Below are 15,671 nucleotides of genomic sequence, written 5' to 3'. Positions count from 1 at the left end.
AATGAGTTGTTTTTACACATTTTAGACTGAAATCATTTCGATTGGCCGTTAGAATCGGAGCAAAAAAACAGAGGAAATCCTATTGGAGTAAAATAGCTTGAACACGCCCACTGAAGTTTAAGTTTCGTTTCTACCGCCATTTTGTTGTCCCGCAGTGAAACAGAGGCGACTGGTATCTGTGAGCAAGGTAAGTCTGCAAAGTACTTAAAAAGGGACCGTAGACATATTGTAATTGGGGTTTTTGAAGCTTTTATTAGTAAGAGACCCTTTATCTCTAGTGGAAAGATGCCGTGGTGCTGTGCGGGGAGAGGGGAACAAACTGAGTGGTGGTTGGCTAACAGCTAGTCTTAATTGGTCCATGTCAGCTGCTTAAATTCAGCGATTTTGAATAAGCACTACCTATAATGTTTTAAAACTTTTATATTTTCACAAGACAACATTTTAATTTAATCTGAGTAACACCTGTGAAGCTAGCACTGCTAAGGTGGACATATGGAGCTAGTATTCCGCCTTAAAAAATGGCGCGGTAGGACTATAATATTACTCCGCTCTTTATCCCGAATGTAAAGCAGTGGTAAAGAATGAAGTAAAGGTTTTATTTGTACAAAAACTGTCATAATCGCTTATTGCCGGTGTACATGTGTTGCTCATCCGCTAGAAAAGGTAGTATATCATTCTGGTCCTAATCCGCATCAGATTCAATAGCGGAAAAGGCGGATATACACGTCTGCTATTCGGTCTTAGCAGGTTTAGCTTCAGTTTGTGTAGTAACACGGCTGTTGTTCAGATTAAAAATGCCAACATTGTGAAAATACACAGGTTGAAATTTATTTAACCCTTTAACAGTGGCGATCGGCGCCGATGCACCTGCTACCTTCCCTTACTTGCCACGATTAAGACCGAGCGTATCGATGCTGAGACATCTGATCAAACGCACTTTGAATTACCGTAATTACAGCACCGTTTGTCCTATCGGAAAAATTCAAACGGTTTCTGAAAGCTGGGAAATTGCGCTTCACACCCAGTATAGGGTTATTATGGTAAAAGGCCTGAATGGCGGCACCTTTGAAGATGATACCTGTGTATGACACTGATTTTTCTTCCGATTTTAGTTGTAGAAATTAGCCAAGTTTAGCTGAAGAGCCTAGCTACTCAGCACGCTGACCCTTCCTCGCCCCTTCCTCACACATGGGACATTAGTGAATGGAGTGATTCTTGTATGTGGATGTTTTCAGCCTTTTTAAAAGAATATGATGGCGTTAAGGTAGATTCTGATCCATGCTTTAATCTAGAACGTGGCGGTAATGGACCTACAAGTTGCTTGCTAACCACGATAAATAACCACGATAAACCACAACTGTTTCAACCTGCTTCTCCATTAGCAAACGGTCATTTTACTCTGAATTGATTCGTGTGTGTACACTGTTGCAGTCTGTGGTTTGGTTAACAATTCTGCAGGCAGCTAGTGTGCAATAGAGTAACATAAACTTCACATTGCTGCAAAATAGAGTTCGCCGTTAGTATTTTGCATGCATTCACAACATCAAAACAGAGCATGAGATCTGAATACATGTGTTTTTGTTCACTTCAGTCTGATTATTTAAAAAATATATTCTTTTCATACCAGGAAGGATGCAAGCTGTACGTGTGAAGTACAAAGAACGACAGAAGTACATCTGTTTTGAAGGCCAACTGACCTACATTTCGTTTTTGGAATGTGGTGAGTGCAAATATAAGTTTCCAGCATGTTTTATAGATTGTGTTAATCAGTCAGGTTTTGGAGATAGTGCAATTATAGCTGCTATACCAACTGTTATATTTGTATTTTTTTCATTTAATTCACCTTTCTATGCCTTATTTCAAACATGTAATGCAATTTTGTTATGTTCACAGTTGTCAAAAAGTTCAACATCCCAACCTTGGACCTAAAAGTCTTTGATGACTCAAAGACTGAAGTTGATGAGGAGGTTTTTGATTTCCTTTTGAATAAACCAAACCTTGGTGTGCTGGAAATTTGTCTAGCACAAGATCAAAATCCAGAAGGTAAGCCATTTTGAAGGGTCAATGGTTTATTTCTGTATAAGATATTTTTGGCCATCTTCATGAGTTTCATTGATAGGATAGTGGGGAGAGAAACTGCAGTCCAGATCAGCATATTTTGGTTGATGCATGTCCACCGGACATCACCAACCTGGGATGTGGTCATAAAGATTTTTCCTTTTTTAGCATTTCACACAGCATTTGAAAATGTTTGAACATCAACAATTTCACCTCTTTCCAAAGTGATTCAGAGGCTGGTTACCACACAAAGGGTGTGCATAGGCTGTTACTGTTGAAAGAACACAATCAAATGTGCCTGAATTGTTAGTTAAGTCTGTTTAAAATAATTGTAGTTGTTATGGGGCTTTTTTTGGTTACTATGATACTACTTGTGATTGCATGTTGCTTACTGTTAATTACACCAACCTAATGTTTTAGATGGTTTTATGGATCAGCTGAGTTGTCCTGCAAGCAGCTCCTTTACCAGCTCCAGTGGAGAAACTGAAGTGGACTCTGATGGCACCATCACATTGCAACACAGTCCTACAACAAGACAGAGAGCTGGAGATGCCTCTCTTGCCCAAGTAAGTTTTGCAGATTACTGTATACCTTCCAGAAAGTTTACACAAATTTGAGTATATTTTATGGATTATTGCCATTGTCGTAAAAGCACAAGATTCTGCTGTCTTCCCTTCACCAGCTCATATCCCCCCATCTCCTTCCAGTGTATAAATCTCCCCAATGTGAAGCATGTAAAGGGGGAATTCCTCCCTGTTATTAAAAGTGGATTTCAGGCCATGATCATGAATATGTAAATAAACCTCAAAACTATACTGATAAAACTATACTAATAAATGAAACTGAAAGAAAATAACATGCCAACATTTGTTGTTGGGACTACATACGTTTGTTTTAATTAAACACATGGATTGAACAGGTATTTTCATGATATATTGATTATATAATGTTATATTTTTACCATCACTTAGGTGATTGAAAATGTTTTAAAGAACAAGCCAGGAGGAGACAGGATCATCAATGAGTATGCTCAGACAAAAAGCCTGACAGACAGCAGACGGCGTGACATGGTCAAGATATTGGTTGCGCATATGACAAGTGAACATGGGTATGCTGAAAATTTTCGATGCACCTCCCACAATTATTTTTCTAAAGGTGTCATTCACGCCTTCTACAGTGCTCATAATTTGTGTGTCTGTATAGGACAAGTCCTTCAAGGCGCATCAAAGAGGACTATGCAAAGGGTATCATCACCTTGTTCCCATACCTGGCTGATCCTAGGAGCAGGTTTGGTTATGTAAGTTTAAAAAAAAGAATGGGTCTGACTGCTTGGGTATGGTTTGAGTAGAACTGAAGAGCTTTTTTTCTTTGTGCAAGTCCTCCATTTATGCCACATTTATTAACTTCCATGTTTTAAATCCCTGTAGAGTTAAACACTAAAATGCTGAGCAAGTAAGCTCAGATGCTGAAGCTTTAATGATAAAAAGTATAAAGAGACATGTAATTCAATCGGTAACATTACAGGCATGTGAACTACAATCTGTAAATTACAGTTACTTGCATTCATGGTTGTCTTTGCTTTGACAGCTTTAAAAAAAACATTTTTAATCTACTTTTAGGAGCATTATTACAATGCAGAAGATGGGAGTGGTTATCTGGCTTGGAGACTGAAGTTTGTCCAAAAGGAAGCTTCTAATGGACAAAAGAAGGCCCTCAGATGGTCAAAAACACAAACGGGTATGAGCATTCATAGAAGTTGGAATTCAAGTGTCATTAATTACCCACATTTCATCCTGAGACCAAACTGCACACATAAAAATCTTTGCAGTGTTCTGAAGCCTTGTTTGTGAAATCCTACGACACAGTGCCATATTTATATCCATTTTATAGGGGGACCAACAGCTGATAGAGACTGTTTCAGAGAAGACGACTGCCTAATGACAGACAGCTTGTGTTCTGAGGCCATTGCACTGATGAAGCATACAGCTGATGAGGGAACTGTTATGAGGAAGATGAAGCAGACGTTCAACTATCGCCAAAAGCTCATTCATGACCCTGTGAAGTCATCTGGTGTCTTTTTGGACTTCCCAAGATTCCTGGATGTAGGAGGATTAGTAAGTTTATCTTCCTTCAACTTCCCATACTGTTGCATGTTTAAGTTAAGGTGCATTTGAGAAAAAATGATGATTAGAATTTGTTTGAACAAAGGATATTTAAAAACTTGAAATCATATATTCTGCAGATTGAGCAAGATTTCACATTGATGTTCAATGAAGTAATCTCTGCAAAGTTCCTGGAGAAGTGGCCCACTATCTACAAGCAGAAAGTCCTCGAGCAAAGCCGTGGTCTCACACAGTCTGATGACCTACAGTGCCTTCTTCAAAATGCTGAAGGCACAACAGAAGTGGAAAACGGTAAGATAGAATGAATCATAAAGAAAGCGCTCAATAAATTTATTGTTACAAATTTTATATGAATTGGTTTATTTAAAGTGAAACACTGCCACCTGCTGTCAAATTTTGGTAAACTTTACCCCGGAAGAGGTAAAACAGTCACAGGTAAGTTTTGGCAGCTCATATTTGTTACTTGTTCTTCCAGGATGGGACAGCGACATGTCATCGATTTTGATCCTTGTGCACCTGCTGCCACCATCACCCCATGGACGCAAGAGACCAGGAAAACTCTCAGCGAGACAAGCCAGTGAACATCTGGTGAAGTTCATCAAGGTAAGGTTACAGTAAAGAAAACATTTACATGGATCACAATATTTCTGGTTAAGTTCGATGTTACTATGCAACTTTTAATTTAATGATTACTGCTAAGTGTATACAACTTATTCAAGCAATCTCTACATTCTGCGTCCCCATGTGTGGGATGTATGTGCAACATCACTAATTAAATCATGTAAATTTTGAACCACTTGCATTATGAGCCAAGAACTATTATGAGTAAAGAATATGACATGAGTAATTCTGAACTTATTTCTTTGTAAATTCATTCAAATAGAAATGCTAAAATTGCAAACAAATCACTGTTAAGCCAGTTTTCATGCTTACGTACAAAAAAACATCTTAAGAATCTAGCAGTTAAAATGGAAGTGGTTTTGTTTTATACCAGTCCCTAATCCTGCAACCCTCTTCTTCTAAACCCAAGTTGCATCATGTTATAATGTTGATCTGTTTTTGTCACAGACGGGGACAAGCCTCCAAGGGCACCTTGATGGCATCACAGAAAGCCTTCAACCATACCTACTTGCAGTGGGGACTCAGAAGAGTGTGATTCACAAGTACTTCATTGTGATTGACAAACACGCAATACCTTGTAAGTCACCAGGCTCCCTTGCCTGTTTTGATGAGCTTTTTAAAGCTCACTTTGTCTTTGGCACTTCATATGACCATGATCTGGTCAATGTGTACAGCTTCCTGCAGACCACCATTTATGAGATAGATGTTGACACAACCAAAGTGAATCCTAGGGTTGCAGAGTTGAGGGCTCGGATGCTTCGTTGAATAGAGTTGTCTCCCCCCCTAAGAGCTTCAATGTGGTATTAAGTTGAGTTGGAATGTTGTGTTTCATTTGTAAGAGGTCCCACACAAATGCTAATTCCCTGACTAAGCACTTGAAAGTGATCCATGGACTTTGCTCTGGTAAGACACTTCATCTTAAATGTGGTCAGGCTGGTTGTGCTCAAGTTTATGGCACATTTTCTGGGTTCAGAAAGCATCTCAAGAAAGCACATGAACACTCTTCCGATCCTGGTGAAGGTCCATCTACAGCTGAAGAGTCATTTGGAAGTCACTATGATTTGCCCTCTCCGAGTCCTTCTGATTCAGTCCAACTTAAGAAATCTCTTGTGAATAGTTGTGCAGCAACAGTTGCTGAACTTAAAGTGGCAGGTGTAAGTGAAAGAGCAATTAACTCTTTGGTCATTTCCCTGGAAGAAATTGTAAGTGATATTCAGAATCAATCAAAAGAATCTGTGAAAAACAGTCTGTCTTTACAAGAACCTGTCAAAAGTGACATTGAAAGGAAAATCGATCAGTGTTTTGAGAAAATGGAAAATCCTTTTATGGCATTAAATTCTGAAAGTAAAAGAACAAAATATTTTGCAGAGAGGTGGGGACGCGTGGACCCAGTAGAACATGTACTTGGTTCCAGATTTGATACACTGCACAATCGAACAACAGGAGGCTACGATCAGGTGGTTGTTACTGATAAATTTGTTTACATCCCAATTTTGGAAACTTTAAAGTTTCTTTACAGTCACCCTAATATAGAGGAGATGATGGCCAAGTCAAATTCAAGGGAAAATCTTCTTAAAGACTTCTCTGATGGAGATCTTTTCAAGAGCCATGCACTATTTTCGAAGCAGAATCATGCTTTTCAAATTCAACTTTTCTATGATGATTTTGAAACTGCTAATCCTTTGGGTTCAAAACGGGGAATCCATAAATTAGGAGCTATATATTTCACGCTGCGGAATTTTTCTCCTAAGTACAATTCTGCTCTCCATAATATTCACTTGGTCTCTTTGTTTCATGCTCAGGACATCAAAACATATGGCTTCTCTAAGATACTTGATCCAATTGTGCAGGATATTAAAATCCTGGAGAGGGATGGAATTAAGGTTCCCCTGTATGATGACCCAGTCCGTGGAACTATTGTCCAAGTTACTGGTGACAACCTTGGTCTTCACTGTATCTTTGGTTTCGTAGAGTCATTTAGTGCCAGATATTGTTGCCGCTTTTGTCTTGCTGAGAAAGAGGACTTTCAGACAGACTTTACAGAGGATTCACCCAAGATAATTATGCGAACTCAGACACTTCATACTGAACATTGTCAGAAAATTGAGGCAAATCCCAGACTTCCATATGTGATGGGTGTTAAACAGTCATGCATTCTAAATTCATTGCAGTACTTCAGTACATGTGAAAATTTCTCAGTTGATATAATGCACGATATCTTGGAGGGAGTGGCACAGTATGAAATGAAGCTGATTTTGTTGCATGTAATAGATCAATACACAACATTAAAGGAAGTGGACAGGAGAATTAGGAGCTTTAACTATGGATACATGGAACAAAACAACAAACCACCTACAGTGAAGTTGTTAGAGGACTCAAATGATTTGGGGCTGAATGCCATCCAGTCTTGGTGTCTCCTTCGGAATCTACCACTCATCTTTGGAGACTTGGTTTGTCCAGATGATGACCACTGGTATTTGCTACTGCTGTTGCTTCAAATAGTGAATATTGTATTTTCACCAGTGTTATCTAAAGGTATCACTACTTTCTTGAAACACCTGATTGCTGAACACCACAGATTATTCAAACATGTGTTTCCACACAAGAAGCTGCTACCAAAGCATCATTTCATGGTGCATTATCCTACATGTATACTCAAAACAGGGCCAATTCTGCATAGCTGGTGCATGCGCTATGAAGCCAAACACAGTTTCTTTAAAAAACAGTTGAAAAGTTTCAAAAATATTACAAAAACATTGGCAATAAAACATCAAAGTCACATTGCTTTCAGTTGGCATACATTTGACCCCAAGAGATTGACCATTGGACCAGGTAAAATGATGTCTTTAAATGCATTGGACTGGGGCAGTGAGATAGCAGAAACTCTTCAGCTACCAATAAACACCAAGGTATTAAATGTTAGATGGGCCAAACACCATGGAAATGTGTATCGTGCAGATTTGGTTGTTTGTATAAAAGTCCATTGTGAAATGCCAGTTTTTCATAAGATCTACAATGTTGTTGTGAAAGATGACAGGTTACTGTTGATTACTTTTGCACTGCAAACAGTGTGTTTGAATGAGCATTACAATGCTTTTCAAGTTCTTTGTACAAGAGATGGACCTCATGCCATTTATGTTGAAGAGCTTTTTTGTGCCAAAGCTTTTGATTTACAGGTGTCATACAGTCATGGTGATTCCAGTTTTTATATTGTTCCATACTGTTTCCTGTGAGCAATAAAGGTGGCTGTTAAAGTACTGATTTCTGATCTATTTATTGTACCTAGTAGTGTATAATGACTGATAAAATTAGTGTGTTAAAGTAACATTTGGCTCTATTTATAATTTTATTCAGAGAAAAAACAAATCAGAGTAAACTTTTATACTTCGTGGAATAAAAATCAATTCTATTAAAAGTAAAATTCTGTTTTATTCAGAGAACTTGACATTTGGAGTAAAATTAGATTCCATTGTGAGTAAAATTCTTTTTTTATTCAGAGTAAAATCCATCCCTATTTAGAATAAAATTCCATTCTATTCAGAGTAAATTCTCTTCTACTTAGATTAAAACCATTGTAGAGTAGTTTTTTTTTTACACTGCACTGAGTAAATTATCATCACATGGATTAAAATATTTGCACTAATTAGAGTAAATTTTACTCCGTAAGTTCAACTCTGGCATGGGAGTAAATTTTACTCTATTTAGACTGGGACCAAATGTTGTCTTTTTTAGAGTAAAATTTTCTTCAATTTGAGTAAAATTTACTCTTTGGATTTTCCTGTGTTTGCAAAACAGCTCAGGCTCAGTCAGATTAGATGGAGAGCGTTTGTGAACAGCAGTTTTCAGATCTTCATGGATGGCGGCGGAAAGACTGCAGAAAACCGCTGCGGGCTGGCTGTTTGGCTGAGTATTCTCGATTGGGTTTAGATCTGGACTTTGACTGGGCCATTACTCTGACCAACTTCCCTGTCCCTGCTGAAGAGAAGCAGCCCCAGAGCATGATGCTGCAGTGTGGATGGTGTGTTCAGAGTGATGCGCAGTGTTAATTCTCTGCCACACATACAGTAGCGTTTTGCATTTTGGCCAAAAAGTTCAATTTTGGTCTCATCTGACCAAAGCACCTTGTTCCACATGTTTGCTGTGTCCCCAACATGGCTTCTGGCAAACTGCAAATGGGACTTTTTATGGTTTTCTTTTAACAATGGCTTTTTTCTTGCCACTCTGCCATAAAGACCACATTTGTGCAGTACACGACTAATAGTTGTCCTGCGGACAGATTCCCCCACCTGAGCTGTGGATCTCTGCATTTGGTCCAGAGTCACCATGGGCCTCTTGGCTGCATCTCTGATCAGTGCTCTCCTTGTTCGGCCTGTAAGTTTAGGTGGACGGCCTCGTCTTGGTAGGGTTACAGTTGTGCCGTACTCTTTCCATTTCCAGATAATGGATTGAACAGTGCTCCGTGAGATGTTCAAAGCTTGGGAAATCTTTTTATAGCCTAAGCCTGCTTTAAACTTCTCCACAACCTTATTCCTGACCTGTCTGCTGTGTTCTTTGGACTTCATGATGCTGTTTACTCCCCAATATTCTCTTAACCAACCTCTGAGGCCGTCACGGAGCAGCTGTATTTGTACTGAGATTAGATTACACACAGGTGGACTCTTTTTAGTCATTAGCAGTCATCAGGCAACTTCTGAATGCAATTGTTGCACTCAGAGAAAAGGGGGCTGAATACTTTTGCACAGCGCATTTTACAGTTTTTTATTTGTAAAAAATGTTTTGAATCATGTATAATTTTCGTTCCACTTCATAATTGTATACCACTTTGTGTTGGTCTTTCACATTAAATTCCAGTGAAATATATTTATGTTTGTGGTTGTAATGTGACAAAATATGGAAAAGTTCAAGGGGTATGAATACTTTTCCAAGCCACTGTACGTTTATACTTGCCCACCTACATTTTCAGTCTGCCCACCCAACTACAGTGGGCTAGAACCGGGCCTGGTTCAGGGTCACCTGATCCAGCCCTAACTATAAGCTTGATTAAAAAGGAAAGTTTTAAGCCTGATCTTAAAAATAGAGAGGGTGTCTGTCTCCTGAATCCAAACTGGGAGCTGTTTCCACAGAAGAGGGGCCTGAAAGCTGAAGGCTCTGCCTCCCATTCTACTCTGAAGTATCCGAGGAACCACAAGTAATCAGCTGTCAACTTGTAGTTTCCCTTAATTTCTCACATCTGATTGTGTGGGCTTAAAGTAAATGTTATGTACTGGAATTTTCCTTGGAAGTACAAAGACTGCCAACAAGACCAACAAATAATGACAGATGCAGTTCAAATTTTATTCACATTTATTTTTGCTTTTAGTGTGCTCACAGAAAATTCGAACACCTTAAGCAGAGTTTAATAGCAATTGTTTTGTAAGCAAAGTTACATTCCATCTCTAAGTCAAATTGGTCAAAGCTTCTCCAGTATTTACAAAAGGAAAAGGGGAGAGAGAGAGAAACAAGATGCTACACAAAGATTTGCATCTGATAGATTCCTTAACGTGAGTCAAAGAGCACTGGAAAGAGAACTGCCGGCTGGAATTGAATAAAAAAAAAAAAAAAAAAAAAAACCCATACAGTATATAAACAGTTTACCATTCCACTTATCACAGCTTGGTTTTTTTTAGTTGAAAATTGCTTTAGGTATTTTTTTTTGTTTGTTTGTATGTCTGTCTGTATGTGTGTGTATTTGTTATCATACAAAAATGAGCGGGTGGAAAAAAGAGCAAAAGTTATGTGCTTCTTGAGATCAAGATTTCATTTTGTACAATAATCACAGTTAAAAACACCCCCGCCTATACATACTTACATTTTTATTAAGGTCATAAAACCAGCAATAAACAATAAAGCCTATACAACTCGTATTTCTACGGAATCACTGACGGCTAATGAGAAGTGAAACGCTCCTATGAGTTTATATGACTTCCTAAAAACCTAACTGGGACTTGTTGTCTTGTAAAAAACAATTTTAGTGTTGTAAACCGTTTGGTGGATATAGATCTCGGCCTTGACTACTCGATTATTGCCTGGAGCACATTTCCCAGGATATCCCCCTCCCCCACCTCCACTCCACAAATGTCCTCCCTGAACCCTTCCCACCCTTCATTTACAACTCAACCCTGGTCCCCTTCATACCACGGGCATGTCCATACCATTGTGTTTATATTTTGTATAAAAAAAAAAACTTAATACTGATGTAAAAATATATGGCAGAGTGTGGATGTATTTAATTAATTGTACATATTGAAGCCACCCACCTCCACAGCCTGCTGGAACGCTAGTAACAAAGGGCTGAGATGGGTTTTGTGTAAGGGGGGGGAATGGAAACTAAAAATCAAAAATAAGGAAAAAGCTTTAAAATATCCCTGGTTGTACACAAGTTCTTCAGAGCCATGAGCTGGCGTCTCTCCAAGCAGGGAAATGTTCTTTGATTATCTTTTTTCCTTCTTTTAAAAACAAAACAATAAAACAAACAAACAAACAAAAAACTTTCTTCCTCTTTCAGATTTTATTCAGCGGCCTCGGTGGCAGCAGCTGGAGCTTCTGCAGATGCTGCTTCTTGTGAAGCTGAGGCAGCCTCCTCTGTTTTGGGCACTTCCTCGGCCGCAGGTTCAGCCGACTTTTCCTCAGCCTTTGGCTCCTCTGCGGCCGGGGCCTGCTCGGGCTCCTCCGCAGGTTTTTCTGTTTCTGGTGCAGCTGCTGCTGCCTCCTCCTTCTCCTCTGGTTTGGCCTCTACCTCCTCCTTGGTCTGCTCTGTGGCAGGTGCAGCCTCGCCTTCAGCAGGCTTGGCCTCCTCACCGGCAGACGCTGCTGTCGCCTCCGTGCCCTCGGTTTTGGGCTCTTCTGCAGATGCGGTTGCGGACCCTGCAGCTCCCTCTTCGTTCTCGGCCCCGTCGCCCGTCTCCTTTTTGGTCTTCTTGAAAGAAAAGCCACTGAGCTTGAACGACTTTTTGAAGGAGAACTTCTTTTTCTTCTTCTTAGGGGTCTCAGTGCTGGTAGAAGGTGCAGCACCATCCTCACCCTTTGCAGCTGCCTCTCCCTCAGCAGGAGCCTCTGCCTCTACCTTCTCCCCATCTGCACCCTCCTTCTCTGCAGGAGCAGGCTCGGCCTTCTCTGCTTCCTCCTTCGAGGTCTCCTCGGCTGTTGCGCTGCCATTGGCTTGCACCTCCTCTTTGTCATTTTCGGCTGCTGCAGGAGAGGCATCCCCATTGGCTTTAACGTGGCCATTTTCCTAAAAAGAGAAATGGAAGCTGTTAATACCACGCACAGAGCTGGATTGGTGTCAATACAGTGCCACCGATGAACACCAGGGGCAGCAGACACCATCAAACTTCAGCCTCTCACTTCAGGTGAGAGAACGGCCTCATTTTCTACATTTCACAGCAAAAACAGCGGATATGAACGCACATCAACAGCCCCGCAATTACATGAATACAAATACAATAAAGCAACAGGTTTCTTCATCTTATCACCCTGAATTTCACTCCCATCCTGAGCCTGAGTGAGCGCAGTACCTCAGCTGAATCGCAAGGGGTCGTGCGTGGCCGCTCCACAGCAGCTGTTCATTAAAACAGCAGCTGCTCATTAGTCCCGCAGATAACGGAGCGCAGAGTTCAGACGCAATTTTTAAATAAAAAAAATCTAGACGCAGTTCTGAATTACCGTCTCCCGCAACCCGTTTAATCCAAAACCTTAAAGCAGCACAAGCTACTTTCTCTCCGGGGCGCACCGCTGGCCCCCTCCCCAAACCCCCCCCTGTCTCCCCCTCCCGTGTGATAGCGGGCTGCCATCTCCACTTTCTAGTCGAGCATCTGTAACAAAAGGCGTGATGCGCCGCGCGGACAAAGCCTTTGTTGGCCGTCGTGCATCTCGTCTTATTCAGCAACTTCCACAGTCATCTCATTCAAAGCTGAAACAGCTCATTAGTATCTTAAAATTGGGAATTAAAGTAAAACTCACCAAGCAGAAATTTATCACATCTTAATTTTTTTATCTTTGAATTCCCTTTATGGACAAAACTCCAAGCAATTAATCTTAGTCTTTGAAATGTTTTATTGCGATACATTTGCTTTAAAATCCGCGCACCTATCGCCCACAATTTTCCGTGATGAATTGAAGGAATCAAATCATCCACTGCGGCTCATGAAGTGAAATCTATTCAGAATTCACAGTGCTTCTTTGCATACATTCAATATCTATTCAGTTCATCCACAATTACGCACGGCTTGCGCCCTCAGAGCTCAGCTCCCCTTTCCACAACAACCAGATTCTCCCCTGATGGATGTTAAAATATAATTTACCTGTCCGTTGGTCTTGGTGGGTGAAGCAGCAGCCTCTCCTGGCTTTTCAGGCGCGGTTTCAGCCTTTCCAGGTGCCTTGGACAGTTGCGCTCCCATGCTTTCGCTCCAACAAAGAAACTCGACCGATCCAAAAAGCGAACAAAGACCCAAGCCTCTTTGTTGAAACGCAAAGCTCTTCGCTGGTAGCCCCTCTCTCTCTCACTCACTGTGCGTGCACAAAGAAAAAGTTCACAGGGAAAACGCAAAGCAAACTCCAGTCAGAGTGTGGAGGGTTTTTCAGGAGAGCAGGTGAGAAGTAATAAAATCCCAGGTTGCTGGCCGTGTCGCTGTAGACAGGCTGCAAAATGGAGAAATTTCCCTTGTTGCTAATAAGACGTGGGGTCCAACGCCCAAGTGCAGAGATGAATGGGCGCTCCGAGCGATGACGGCACTGCTCTCCGATTCGGCCAATTACAGCTTCCACTCAGGGCTTGGGCGGGGTTTAGGGAGGGAACAATGGACTGTAGCGCTGCGTTCAAGGTACGTAGGAGTAATTGAAGATAACAACATTTATCTTAATCGGTGAAATGACGTCTTACTTAACCAAATGATCATTTAATTTGCATTTAAGTGGAAAATGCCTTAAAAATAAATACGTATAGTTTGAAAGTTTGAGATATGAATATTGTGCAATGATGCTAATCAGGAGTAAGAAAGGGTGTTTTTTTTTTAAGGGCTTCAGGGACTAAAGGTGGAAATTAGCTTTTAATAATGAACAAAACTTTTAAAACTACCTATTATTTTCATAATTATTTCTTTGTTTCCCACACATAGCTTTTACTTGGACAGAACGCCTTGAGGCGACTGTTTGTTGTGATTTGGCACTATATAAATAAAATTGGATTGAATTGAACATTAGTTATAACTAATGTTCAATTCAATTCAATTTTATAATCAGCCACCCAAGTATGTGTTTGTTTTTGCTGGCTTGTTTTTAATCTGTTACAGAAAGCCAGGATCCATCACTGATAAACTAATTTGACCTTTAGGGCCTAATTGAAGTTTTCAATATATTTGAATCATGCCATGGCATAATATTTAGATGATTTCTGTATCCAGTTTTATGATTACTTGGTTGTAATCACGTACAATCACCGCTCACATCGGCATGTTTTCCATGATGCAGATCCAGTGCAGGTAGTTGAACGAGTGACAGTAAACATCACACTCTGTCTCCGCTCTGTGAAGCCTCCATTTGAGATGAGTGAAACTTAAATAGGAAACAAAAAGTCAAAGTGAGAAGAGATGGAATATTACCAAAACAAAGTGACAGGTAAAAGATGACAATCAGGTTTGGGAGGCTTCAGGAACTTTTCCAACGACAAACATCTACTCCCTCTGTTTGTGTGTGTGTGTGTGTGTGTGTGTGTGTGTGTGTGTGTGTGTGTGTGTGTGTGTTTGGGGGGTGGGGGGCATACCAGCTGCAGTCTTGTTGATGACCGTGCGATGTGCCCCATGGGGGAGGTTGAGAGTGTTCAAACAGGTCCCTCAACACACATTTGCAATGCAAATCCATCACAGAGGCAAAGGCAACTGTCGTCAGCTGCACTGAGACAGAAGCAGAGCTGGCATTCTGTGCAGTCAAAGGTGGGCTTCCTGGAGCAGTTTCAGTCTCCCGCTTTTTAAAATGTTATCAAGTGCAATGCAAAGTAGTACTTTTGGGCCACTGGCGCCTGGGATGCAAACCACAGCATTCAGTCAGGTGTTACGGTCCATGATCCTGATAGCTGCTTTTCCACCTGATGCAACATGCTCATCATTTATTTGAGATATCTGGCATCTCTTTTCTCCTTGTTTATTTCCAAAGGTTATCCTTATTTAAGAAAACTTAGTAATCCTTTTAAGAAAGCATACGCATCTCTTTCACAGCACACATACACGTGTATGTGTTAGCATGCACTTACTGCATATATGCATACACCCAACATTATGCTACAAACAGAATCCCAGTCTATGTAAAAATACTGTATAAATAAGACCATGAGATGTAGCTGAAAATCTAGAACGTAAAGTAAGTGAACCTTCAGTTAAACAACCAAACAAAGCTACTTGGTAAAAATCTGTAGCACGCATGACTAAACCTCTCTTACAGCATAATATTTTGTAATCTGTAGCTTAAACAGCTTGAATGATTTCTCTAATAGCAAAATAGCTGTCAATTAACAATAATAATTAACTTAAAGGAACCTCACTATATGGGTAAAGTGCTGAAATTCCCAGATTTTGTTTTTTTCAGATATGAATGGTTCTTTGTCTAGTTCTCAGACAGCTGGTCAGGCAAAGCATGTGATTAGAAGAAATCACCTGGGATTATTCAGAATTTTGGTGGAAGGTTCATACACCAAATGACGAATCAGAAACTCTTTATATACAATTAGATTTGATGTGGGGAAAACTTTAAAAACCACAACAGGGCTAGTGGCTAAAGCACTATCAGAACTTTCATTACAAAGGGGAAACCCATGAACATCCACAGGCTTCCTTATAATGA

General features: G+C 40.3%; 2 protein-coding genes across 2 annotated transcripts; one reads left to right on the top strand and one right to left on the bottom strand.

Annotated features, from left to right (window-relative positions):
* Positions 1 to 117: 117 nt before the first annotated feature.
* LOC115773972 (uncharacterized) lies at positions 118 to 5,587 on the top strand. Its single transcript, XM_030720955.1, has 11 exons — positions 118 to 187; positions 1,628 to 1,720; positions 1,894 to 2,043; positions 2,479 to 2,624; positions 3,030 to 3,166; positions 3,262 to 3,355; positions 3,678 to 3,795; positions 3,949 to 4,172; positions 4,301 to 4,472; positions 4,657 to 4,784; positions 5,250 to 5,587. The coding sequence occupies exons 2-11, from the start codon at positions 1,633 to 1,635 to the stop codon at positions 5,565 to 5,567; spliced, it is 1,575 nt and encodes a 524-aa protein (XP_030576815.1). The 5' UTR covers positions 118 to 187; positions 1,628 to 1,632; the 3' UTR covers positions 5,568 to 5,587.
* A 4,910-nt stretch (positions 5,588 to 10,497) lies between these two features.
* Positions 10,498 to 13,567, bottom strand: marcksa (myristoylated alanine-rich protein kinase C substrate a). Its single transcript, XM_030721990.1, has 2 exons — positions 13,142 to 13,567; positions 10,498 to 12,072 (listed from the first exon to the last, which is right to left on the bottom strand). Exons 1-2 carry the CDS (start codon positions 13,235 to 13,237, stop codon positions 11,350 to 11,352), a joined length of 819 nt encoding a protein of 272 aa, XP_030577850.1. The 5' UTR covers positions 13,238 to 13,567; the 3' UTR covers positions 10,498 to 11,349.
* Between the last annotated feature and the right edge of the window lie 2,104 nt (positions 13,568 to 15,671).

The sequence above is a fragment of the Archocentrus centrarchus genome, chromosome 24 (assembly GCF_007364275.1).
Source record: "Archocentrus centrarchus isolate MPI-CPG fArcCen1 chromosome 24, fArcCen1, whole genome shotgun sequence".
Lineage (NCBI taxonomy): Eukaryota > Metazoa > Chordata > Actinopteri > Cichliformes > Cichlidae > Archocentrus > Archocentrus centrarchus.
This window is presented reverse-complemented; position numbering and strand designations above follow the sequence as displayed.